This window comes from Coffea eugenioides, chromosome 4 (assembly GCF_003713205.1).
Source record: "Coffea eugenioides isolate CCC68of chromosome 4, Ceug_1.0, whole genome shotgun sequence".
Lineage (NCBI taxonomy): Eukaryota > Viridiplantae > Streptophyta > Magnoliopsida > Gentianales > Rubiaceae > Coffea > Coffea eugenioides.
In genome coordinates this window covers 14,307,372-14,318,910 of record NC_040038.1, presented here as the reverse complement: position 1 = coordinate 14,318,910, position 11,539 = coordinate 14,307,372, and the positions used below count along the sequence as shown (strand labels likewise).

Here is an 11,539-nt window from a genome sequence, read left to right as displayed (position 1 = left end):
GGTTCAACGTGAGGTTAGATTTCACCCCTCCTCCCAATTTTTCAGTTCCTCCCTTAATTTTGTCAGTGTGTTCTTAGTACCTATAATTAGCGACTCTTATCGCATTGCCTAACTGCAAGATAGCATTTTTCGCGTTGCCTAACCCCAATTGGTCTGAATTGGTTATAATCTTATAGGTTTGGAGCAACAGCAAGAAAGAGCTCTCGGTGGGGGATTCTGGAATAAGGTTAGCTTTCTGTGTTGCTCTACCTTTCTGCATTATCAACGACCTTCAATTTAACATAATTTTATTATAACGCTGTGTGAATTGATTGATTATATCGTTTATCTTTTCATATTAAGTTTTATTTCTTCTCACAATGTACTATTATTTATTCAATAAAAAAACCTCCTTCCCCAAGGCACCAAACACCGGTGCGATGTGCGTAGGGGTGTTTCGCGAATCGAGCCACTCGCGAGCCGATCGCGAGCGGCTCGAATACGAGCTCGACTCGAGCTCGTCAATATCGAGTTCGAGTCAAGCTCGAGCTAATTAAGTCGATTTCGAGCTCAAAAACATTAAGCTCGCCACTCGCGAGCTCAATTATATATATATTTTTTATTTTTTATTTTTTATTTTAATAGTAAAATTACATATATATCCCTAATATTTTATTATTTGTTAAAAAAATTATTGTTTTATTCATTTTTTTTAAAATTTTTTTTTATTTTTTAAAAATAAAATAATTATAATTATTTTTTTTTATTTTTTAAGCTCGAGTTCGAGCTTGAACTCAACTCGAATTTGACTCGAGCTCGAGCTCGAGATTGATATTTTGAGCTCGTTGAGCTCGAGCTCGAGTTCGAGCTTCACAAAATGTCAGGAAGCTGAAGGAAGACGTCGTCGTTTAACTCAGGTTTATGAAATTACAGAAAACGGTGTCGTTGCATTTAATAGTTAGTTAGTGAAAGTTAGTTAGTAAGCTGGACAGATTATAAAAAGGGAGCTACGTGATTGGCTAAGGCAGCAAATTTGTTGTAACTACTTTCTGATAATGAAGATTCTCTCTCTTATTCAAACTCTCTCCTGAATCCTTTCCCTCTTTCTAATTTCCCTCCCAAGAAGACCAAATTTCTTCAATCTGGTCCTGACAAATTGGTAATCAGAGCGATCGATCCTTGGAATTACAAATGGCGGAAGGAACTCGCCTGAAATCCTTGGAAGAATACGTCAAGAAACAAGAGGCGTGGTTGCAAGAAGCTATGGAGACATTCACTGTTTCTCAACAGCAGTTTCGAGTGGATTTTGGCGGCGAAATCAGAGTTGAAATGGAGAATTCCAACATCAAACTGGAAAAGCTGGAAGCATCAATGGCTGGACTGGAGCAGAAATTCAACTCTTTCCTGCAAATGATGATGAACAGAGAAAAAAGTTCAGTGGAGGAAGCAAGGGAGAGGCCACTGCTGCCAACGCCACCACCTCAACAAAGAATCAACAAAGAAGGCGAGAACAGTGGAGGTTTCATCCGAAGAGAAGAAGGTAGGATCTATATACCTAATCCTCCAAAATTAGAGCTACATCTTTTTTATGGTGAAAATCCACAAGACTGGCTGAGAAAATGTAATAAATACTTTCTGAACTATCAAGTGCCTGAAAATCAGAAGGTAGATGTAGTTGAAATGTTTTTGGAAGGGAAGGCAGATAGATGGTTTCAAGGACTTAAAATGGAAAAATCTGGCGTAAGTTGGAAGGAATTTGAGGAGTTACTATGCAAAAGATTCTGCAACAAAATTTGCAGAGATATAGTGGAAGAATTTAACAAGATCCAACAGGTGGGGAGTATGGAAAATTACCAGGAAAAATTTGAGGAACTCAAACCTCTAATGCTGATGAAAAATCCTCAATTGGATGAAGGCTATTTTGTATCTAGTTTTATTAGCGGACTCAAGGAAGAAATCAAGCCCATGATCAGAATGCTAAAACCTACAGAGTTGTCTGCTGCCTATGAGATGGCTCAACTGCAGGAATACTCCCTGCAGCTACAGAACAGGAAGGGAAAGGAGATGCAGAGGAGTCCTACCGAAAATAAATTTGGAATGCAAAAGAGTCAGCTCTCGAGCTCAACAACAGGGAGTTTGTACAAAGTTCCCCCTGCCAACCACCATAAACACTTCAATGCAAGGAAGGGGTCCCCAGACAACAACTCCACCAGGAAGATCTCTGCTTAAGAAATACAGTATAGGAGGAACAATGGATTGTGCTTCAAGTGTGGGGAGAAGTATGGGGCAGGACATCAGTGTAAGATGGGACACTTAAATTTTTTCCTGGGAGACGAGGAGGAGGAATCCGAATTTGAGGATGCAGTTGGAGAACAGGATGAGCACACTGGAAATCCAGGAGCTGTCATGGAGATGTCCTTACACACACTGTCAGAATCTCTTAAAAGAAAAACTATTACAATCACAGGATGTTTGGATGGAGAGGAAGTGCTGATCCTAGTGGACACAGGTAGTTCTGATAGCTACATCGACAGTGAATTGGTTATTGCCTTAAACATACCCTACAGAATGGTATCACATTTTTCTGTCATTGTGAGAAATGGAGCCTGTGTAACTAGCAAGGCTATATGTCCTAGGGTCAGGTGGGAGGTCAATCAGCACAAATTTGGTTTTGACCTGAAAGTAATGGAACTGAGTGGGTGGCACATTGTTCTGGGAGTGGACTGGATGACTCATTTTAGTCCTATCACATTTGACTTCCATAACCTTAGGATTTCTATGGAATATGAAGGAGAGGTAGTGCAGCTGCAAGGGAGTTCTGAAGACTGTGAGTTGGATTTGATCAGAGGCAAAGATCTGAGGCACTTTATAGAATATAAAAAGAGGTGCTTTGCTATGAGAACTTTAGAGACAGCATCAACTTCAACAGATACCTCAGTTATGACAGAAGAGGATCAGCAGCCCCAGGAGATTAAGGGCCTGCTGGAAGAGTATGCAGATGTGTTTCAGCAGCCTGTATCCTTGCCACCTGCCAGGACCTGTGATCATGAGATTCCATTGAAGTCAGGAGCTCAACCCTTCAAGCTGAAACCCTACAGGTACCCACATTCCCAGAAGGATGAAATCGAAAGGCAAGTCACAGAGATGTTAAACAATGGAATTGCAAGACACAGCAACAGTCCATTTGCATCACCAGTTCTTCTGGTCAAGAAGAAATAAGGGACTTGGCGATTCTGTGTTGACTACAGGAAACTCAACGAGATTACCATCAAAGACTGTTACCCCATTCCAAATGTGGATGAACTATTGAATGAACTAGCTGGATCCAAGTTTAAGACTAAACTAGATCTGACAGCAGGCTATCATCAGATAAGAGTCAAACCTCAAGATGTGCACAAAACAGCATTTCAGACCCATTGTGGACACTATGAATTTCTAGTCATGCCTTTTGGGTTGACTAACGCACCTGTAACCTTTCAGTCCTTGATGAATCAAGTATTTCAACCGTATTTGAGGAAGTTTGTTCTAGTTTTTTTTGATGATATTCTGATTTACAGTAAAACGTGGGAGTCACACCTGCAACACCTGAGGGTAGTGCTGAATGTGCTTAGGGAGAACCAGTTGTTTGCAAAAAGGTCCAAGTGCTCATTTGCACAGACTCGAGTGGAATATTTGGGGCATACCATTTCAGAAGAAGGGGTTAGTATGGATTCTTCCAAGGTTGACAGCATTTTAACCTGGCCAACACCTAAGTCAGTTAAAGAGTTAAGAGGATTCTTGGGACTCACAGGTTACTATAGGAGGTTTATTAAGAACTATGGCATCTTGTGCAAGCCAATGACAGATCTGCTAAAGAAGGATGCATTTGCCTGGAACGACTCAGCTCAGCAAGCTTTTGATCTACTCAAGCAAGTTATGACTTCAGCTCCAGTCCTTAAGCTGCCTGACTTTAAGCAGCCATTTGTAGTGGAGACTGATGCCAGTGGAGGAGGCATTGGAGCTGTGCTCATGCAGGAGGGACATCCCATAGCTTTCCTTAGCAAATCATTGAGTCCAAGGAACTTGGGGTTGTCTGCGTACGAAAAAGAGCTACTAGCACTAGTTATGGCAGTAACAAAGTGGAGGCATTATCTAGTGGGTTATCATTTCATAATACGGACTGACCATCAATCCTTAAAGTATTTGCTAGATCAGAAATTAACAACAGCAATACAGCATAAGTGGTTGACTAAACTACTTGGACTGGACTATGAAATTCAATACAAACGTGGCAGTGAGAATTTAGTAGCTGATGCTCTTTCCAGGAGAGCTGATGTGACAAGGGATGGGGAGCAGGTGACAGGGGTTTGTCTGGCTATGTCTTCTGTTAAGCCAGCTTGGATGACAGAACTGATCAGGAGCTATGAACAAGATTCGCAGTGCCAGGAGTTAATTGCTAAAATTATCCTGCAACCTGAGTATCCAGACCTGTATCAACTCAGTGATGGTATTCTCAGATACAAAGGGAAACTTTATGTTGGCTCAAGCAATGGAGTTAGAGGACAGATCATGGAAGCCTTGCACTCCTCTTCTGTTGGAGGTCATTCAGGGCAGAGAGGGAGTTGGCACAGAATCAACAGCATATTCTACTGGCCTGAGATGAAGCAGGAGGTTAGGAGATTCGTGCAGGCCTGTGATAGCTGCCAAAGGAATAAAGCTGAACATGTTCAACACCCTGGACTGTTGCAGCCATTACCTATACCTAGCCAAGCATGGACACACATCTCTATGGATTTCATAGAGAGACTTCCCAAGTCACAGCACTTTGACACCATCCTGGTAGTAGTGGATCGATTCACCAAATATAGTCATTTCCTACCACTTGCTCATCCTTTTTCTGCCAAGCAAGTCGCTCAGGTTTTTCTAGACCAGGTGTATAAACTCCATGGACTGCCTGAGACTATAGTTACAGATAGGGATAAGGTCTTTACTAGCAACTTCTGGAAGGAACTGTTTCGATTGATTGGGGTAAGTTTATGCTATAGTTCTGCGTATCATCCAGAAACGGATGGCCAGAGCGAAAGGGTAAACCAATGTGTGGAATCTTATCTGAGATGCATGACTGGAGAATTTCCAAATCAATGGAGCAAGTGGCTTTCCTTGGCTGAGTGGTGGTACAATTCTGCATATCATTCAAGCTTAGAGGTGACTCCTTTCGAAGCTCTCTATGGCTATAAGGCTTTACCCCTACCAATGGGTCCTTACCATGACTCCATCATTCCTGCAGCAACTCAAGCGATTCAGGAAAGGGTAAGAATCTCTGCCAGTATCAGGGAGCATCTACTAAAAGCTCAACAGAGGATGAAATATTTCGCGGATAGACACAGGACTGAAAGGAGTTTTGAAGTAGGAGACTTAGTGTTTCTCAAGTTGCAGCCTTACAGACAGCAGACCATAGCTATTAGAAAGAATCTCAAGCTCGCAGCAAAGTTCTATGGGCCTTTTGAAGTAGAAGAGAAGGTTGGTGAGATTGCCTACAAACTTAAATTGCCTCCTACAACTAGGATACATCCAGTGTTCCACGTATCTCTACTTAAGAAACGGATTGGACCCCCACAGCAAGTCTCCACTACTCTGCCAGAATTTGATTTGCGGGATCAGTGTCCTTTAGTGCCAGAGATGATCTTGAAGAGAAGAGCTATTCTCCGGAAGGATGTACCAGTGGTGCAATATCTGATCAAGTGGCAGCAATTGGAGTATGATGAGGCATCGTGGGAAGACAAGGATTTCATAGACCAGCAATTTCCAGGATTTGAGACTTGCGGACAAGTCTGAGCTAAAGAGGAAGGAATTGTCAGGAAGCTGAAGGAAGACGTCGTCGTTTAACTCAGGTTTATGAAATTACAGAAAACGATGTCGTTGCATTTAATAGTTAGTTAGTGAAAGTTAGTTAGTAAGCTGGACAGATTATAAAAAGGGAGCTACGTGATTGGCTAAGGCAGCAAATTTGTTGTAACTACTTTCTGATAATAAAGATTCTCTCTCTTATTCAAACTCTCTTCTGAATCCTTTCCCTCTTTCTAATTTCCCTCCCAAGAAGACCAAATTTCTTCAATCTGGTCCTGACACAAAATTAACTCGAGCTCGACTCGTTTGCACCCCTAGATGTGCGGGCACTCCCCCTAGTATATATGTATGTATGTATGTATGTGCATACGTACGTATGTGAAGATTCAATAGCTCTTGTCACTAGAATTGCAATGTTCATTCTTTTTCCTCTGTAAAGTAATAAAATTGGGCTTTAAAAAATGCCTGTACCAAGGGCAAAAATATGCTAGCCCATAAAATGATTTCTAAAAGCTCAAATGAGATTGATTTATGACAGAATATATATATATATATATATATATATATATATAACTTCACTTAGTAGAAAACCCATTTGGGTACGTACTTGCAAAAGTTCTTTTTTGTAATGTATAATGTCTAATTTTGAATTTTTGAAATATAACTTACTTATCACATTTTTTTCGGTTCAAAATGAATGATAAAAGTTTCTGTTTTAATTTTTTGAAACATATAAGTTATTCTAAAAACACCAACTTCAAGTTTGAGCTAAAAAGGAAAAGTGTTTTAGGAACCAAAAATTTTACTCCTAAATTTATGAAAAAAAATACTTAACACCTACCATAAAAAGTGCTTCTACCATCTAAATGTATTTTTCAATTAAAGCACCACAATTTCAACAGGCTCTAAATGGATGAACTTCGTAAAATCAAATCTTATCCACCACCATGAAAGCACTTCTACAATTGAAAAGTGTTTTTTTAGTTAAAACACCACAATTTCAAATAGGCTCTAAGTGGACGAAGTTGGTATAATCAAATCCAAACAAAATTCAAAAGATTCCTAGGTACAGACCCACGCCACTTTGGCCACACTTTTATCACATACATGATGCATAATACAATAAATGCAAATACCATTTCTTTCTTTAATATGTAAGGTAGGATTTTGACTATCATAAACAGTGGAATAAATACTAACATAATGATTATATATAATGGGTTAGCTTTAATCACACAATAGAAATTCAAGATTTTCTAGTACAATTTTATAAAATTCCTATTCAAATTCTATACTAATTACCAAAAAATTAAAATAAACTCAATCTAAATTAATTGCGAACCATTTTAGAAAAGAAATTTTGAAATTAAACAACTCCCCATTATAAAAAGAAAAAAAGAAAAAAGAAAAAGCTCTTAGTATAATAGCTCACCTCTTCCACCAGTTCAGAAGTCAGTTAAACTCTCCAACCAATTACTGAACAATGCTAGTAACGACCTTTGCCTCCAAAACCACATTGCCACCACAAATTCCTTCCCCTTCTCCCCTTCCAGAACCCAAGAATCTCCACAATCCCCTTCAACCCTTTACCCGCAGGGACCTCTTAACCTCCCTTTCGTTCACTCTCCTTCCATTCTTCACTTCTCCCCAGATAAATAATCATGATAACTTTGACGCCTTTTCAGTACAAGTTTCACAGGCTCGTGGTCTTTTCCAAATGCCCCCTTTTCGTCTTAGCAACAGGTACTTCCAACATGTTCATTCTGATGTAATATTGGACCTTAGAGATTATTTGAACGTGGGATTTTGTTAAATTTTAGGAATTTTCTGAGAATTGGTTTTAAGCGTATAATTTGGTGTAGGTGTATGAAGAGTTGACATTAGGGATTAAGGTTTGTTTGCTTCCATTCGTTATGGTCATTGATTCTTTCTTCAATTCAAGTTTACGGTGGTGAATTTTCCTGCATCAATTTCTGCATCTTCTGCTAATTTGTGTGGAATTTCCAGCTGACAAGTTCAATCTTGTTTGAAAATGGTGTATAATCCTCTCTTAGTTTTTGACTCTTCTGCTTCCAGATACAATTCTTGAATTGGAGATTAATTGGATAGTAAGCAACTAGCCATTCTTGCAATCTTCAAATTTTTTGTTTATCTTAGGCTCCCTTTCATCTCCTGTTCTCCTCATTCTTTAAATTAAAAAAAAGGACAGTTAAAATTTTCGTTTAGGACAATTACTGCATCATAGGACATCATGCCTGCTCGATGCATTTGTGAATTGAACTAAGTTAATCTTATCTTGAAATTCATGTTGGCAGTCAGAAGATTGTGGTATTGGTTTTCTTGGACATCATGCCTGCTCAACGCATTTAACAAGAAAGTGATTGTTCTCTCCTTTTTTAACTCTATTTGTCTGTATGTGTGTGCACAAGCATCTATGTTTGTTTGTATAGTAATTTAGAAATGACATTTATTTCTGAATCCGGCCAGTTAGTTCTTGATGATTTATGCTGAAACTATCCTCTCCAAGTTAGTGGAAACTTAGCTGTGGTACTTAACGTCACAGTATAATGCATTCTGTATTATTTGTTAGATTTTGGTTGGAGATGATTTAATTTTATTGCCATGGTATGTTGATTGATTGAAGGTACTTCTTAGTTAGAGCTGGGGAGTCAGAATACGAGAGTTTGGGGATAATTAATACGAACCCGGTTGCTAAAACGTCAGTGGATAGTGGGTTATCAAAGGAAGGGAAGAAGCAGACAGCTAAGGCTGCTTTAGCACTAAAAGCAATGGGAGCTTGTGAAGCAAATTGCTGGATATGGCCCTCTATTACTCAAAGGGCTTATCAGGCTGCTGAGATTATCGCTGCTGTTAATGGAATTAGTAGAAGGTACCAGTGCAATTTGCTACTTTATTTGATCCAACAAGATAGCTTGTGATATGAATGGATAGACTGGATTTTTTGTGGTAGTTTCACAGTCCAGGAATTGATTCTGTTCAGGCATTTTATTCAGATGATCATGGATAATGATGCGCCTTAATGACTAATGAATTTTTGTGATTGGTTGCAGCCATATAGTCCCGGAGTACAGCTTCTTGGATGCTCGTGGACTGGGAGCATATGAAGGGAAGAACTTGGATTCTATATCAGAAGTGAGACCATCTATCATGCCCTCTTATGTGTTTAAATTATTCATAGCATTTGATAATCATGTATGTTAATATACTTACTAAGTTCCATAGAAGGTGCTTAAGCATTTGGAGGTCTTTATTTTAGGATTACACTTTTTGAAAATAATGCTGGAACATGAGCAGAAGGAAACAGAAAATACTTTTTTGTGCATTTTCATCTGACAGGAAAAGAACTTGGTAGAAATATGTGGTTAGTCTTTGTTATTGAGGATATTGTGTGTAACTTACTTTTTCTTGCAAAACCCTGCAAATTGTTGCAGGACACAATATACTGGAAGTGCATTTAAAGGCAAGAAAATTTTCTTACTTTTCTGCAAAGCATTAGGGAAAAAATATATATCTAATTGTTCTTGACTTTCCCACGCTTTTCCTCGCAATCAAAAAGTTTGAAACAGAAGGCAAGCCCCTAATGGTGCATGCAATGAAATGATAAATCAGCCCTATTTATGTCCCTATTAGCAAAGACTTGGTGCTTTAGTGAAGTTGCTGCTATGAAAAATGCTGCAGGTATATGCATCAGATAGTCTTTCTCCAAATATCAAGCCACCACCTATTGATGATGGAACACCAAATGAAAGTGTCTCAGACGTGTTTGTTCGTGTGACACAGCTCATGTCAATACTCGAAACACAATACTCTGAGGACACAGTCATTATCGTTTCTCCAGATTCTGACAACTTGACAATCCTACAAGCTGGTTTAGTTGGGCTTGATCTCCGAAGGCAAGCCTGCACTTCTGTGATACTGTTTTTGATTCATTATGTAGAACATCATTAAGAAATTTTTAGCATGTCCTCTTCACAGATTGTCCCTGTTATTGTTTTTGTAGGCACAGGGATCTTTCTTTTGGGCCAGGTGAAGTCAGATTTGTTGACACTAGCAGCATACCTACTTATAAGCAGCCTGCATCCGCTGTGTATAAGTGCGTAAACCCTCCAAATTGTTCTTGAAAGTTTAGCTTCAGACATGCATTATTGTGAGAGCTGGTAGAGCTTTGAGAAAACGATTGGATTGTGTCAGTTAGACACTCGAGCAAGAATCGTTCTCATTGTACATACCACTGCTTGCAATTGCAAATTGCTTTAGAAGAAGATCACAATAATTTCTTGAAATCGCCAAGTGGAACTTCAGTCAGGCAATACAATACTGGTTCATTCCCCTCTTAAGTGATATGTTGACGTTCCACCATTATTTGGTGAAGGCTGGTATTATTGCCAAAACTCAAATTTTGATGATATAGCAAATTCTTGTTAAAATACCAAAAATACCTTTCTCAAACCAAATCAAATATTTATCAGAAATTTATTTGAGAGGGAAACTCTGTCAAGCTTGCTGTGGTACTAAATTTTTGCTATAGCACTATCATTTGCCTCTGGTAAACCTAAGAATTTTGGTTCTTATATTCATTGGCTTCTAATCTCAGCTATCTAGTGCGAGACATTGTTTCAGACCACGACTTACATGGACCTGTCACATAAATTGTGATTCTAGATTTGTTATACACCATGATCTACATATACCATCTCAAATAATATGTAGATCCCACATAATTTTTGTGAGAGGCAATCCATATAGATCCAATTTAAAACAGAAGAAACATAAGTGTAGATGTCATTGTTGAGAATTATGAAATTGTGCGGCCATGTTCCTGTTTGATGAGTTCTAAGAACTGGACAGACTCTTTTTATGTGTTTTGCATTTTCCATCAATGAAATGCTATGAAAATCAATGATGAGTGTGTTTGAATGGAGTATTATTTAAAACTTTATTCAAAATAATTACTGTGATATAATGTACGTGAAATAAAAAAAATTTCAATACGATGCGCATAATTTATCTCCACCGAAGAATTTTCCATCAACATCAGATACATGGAGAATATTTTTTTATAACATATGCCGAATTTCCCCGACTAATCAAAGACTTGGTTGGAAATGTAAGACCTTATCTAACTTTATCTAATAGACTTGAAGTGTCGGCACCTTAGATTGACTTTGGTTTGTGTTGTACGTTAAAACATTAAAATTACATGGACTTCCTTGGACCACAAATAAAGAATGGTTTCTTTCTTTCTTTCTTTTTTTAATCTTATTCAAGGAAGCTTACCAGAAAATAAGGGAGAGATTGAAAGGGTTTAAGAGTCTAATATCCATATTTGCTTAAGTCCCATTTGGATTGTAAATTTTTGGAGTTTGTGTGTGTGTAATGAATAAATAATGTGATATGTAATGAATAAAATGATTGAAAATATGTCGAGGAAATATTTCAAAAATATTTCATAAAAATTCATAGCCCAAATGGGCTCTTAGATTTTGGACACACAATGTGTTAGGTTTTAGTATGGAAAATCTCTTTTCTAATTGTTCTAGTTGGAGAAGTTAGGTTAGACTTGAGGTCCTTAACTCGCAATTTTCCTGGCTAAAGATCTCATGCTCTCTCATCATGATAAGCACGTGACAAGCTCTACATGACATTTACAAAGTAAATCTAGTGGACTATTTTAATCACATTACAGCCGACTTGTCAAAAGGCATAGGCATTA

The 11,539-nt window shown here is 38.3% G+C and overlaps 1 protein-coding gene across 1 annotated transcript; it reads left to right on the top strand.

The window, feature by feature from the left end:
• The first annotated feature begins 7,277 nt into the window (after positions 1-7,277).
• LOC113768017 lies at positions 7,278-10,163 on the top strand. Its single transcript, XM_027312232.1, has 5 exons — positions 7,278-7,548; positions 8,450-8,695; positions 8,877-8,958; positions 9,505-9,719; positions 9,827-10,163. Exons 1-5 carry the CDS (start codon positions 7,289-7,291, stop codon positions 9,945-9,947), a joined length of 924 nt encoding a protein of 307 aa, XP_027168033.1. The 5' UTR covers positions 7,278-7,288; the 3' UTR covers positions 9,948-10,163.
• The last annotated feature ends 1,376 nt before the right edge of the window (positions 10,164-11,539 follow it).

Bases quoted from the DNA above. Each gene is read 5' to 3' on its own strand.
- LOC113768017 (XM_027312232.1), top strand. From the start codon at position 7,289: ATGCTAGTAACGACCTTTGCCTCCAAAACCACATTGCCACCACAAATT. The intron at 7,549-8,449 runs GTACTTCCAACA...GATTGATTGAAG, and splicing joins CCTTTTCGTCTTAGCAACAG to GTACTTCTTAGTTAGAGCTG. The intron at 9,720-9,826 runs GCAAGCCTGCAC...TTGTTTTTGTAG, and splicing joins GTTGGGCTTGATCTCCGAAG to GCACAGGGATCTTTCTTTTG.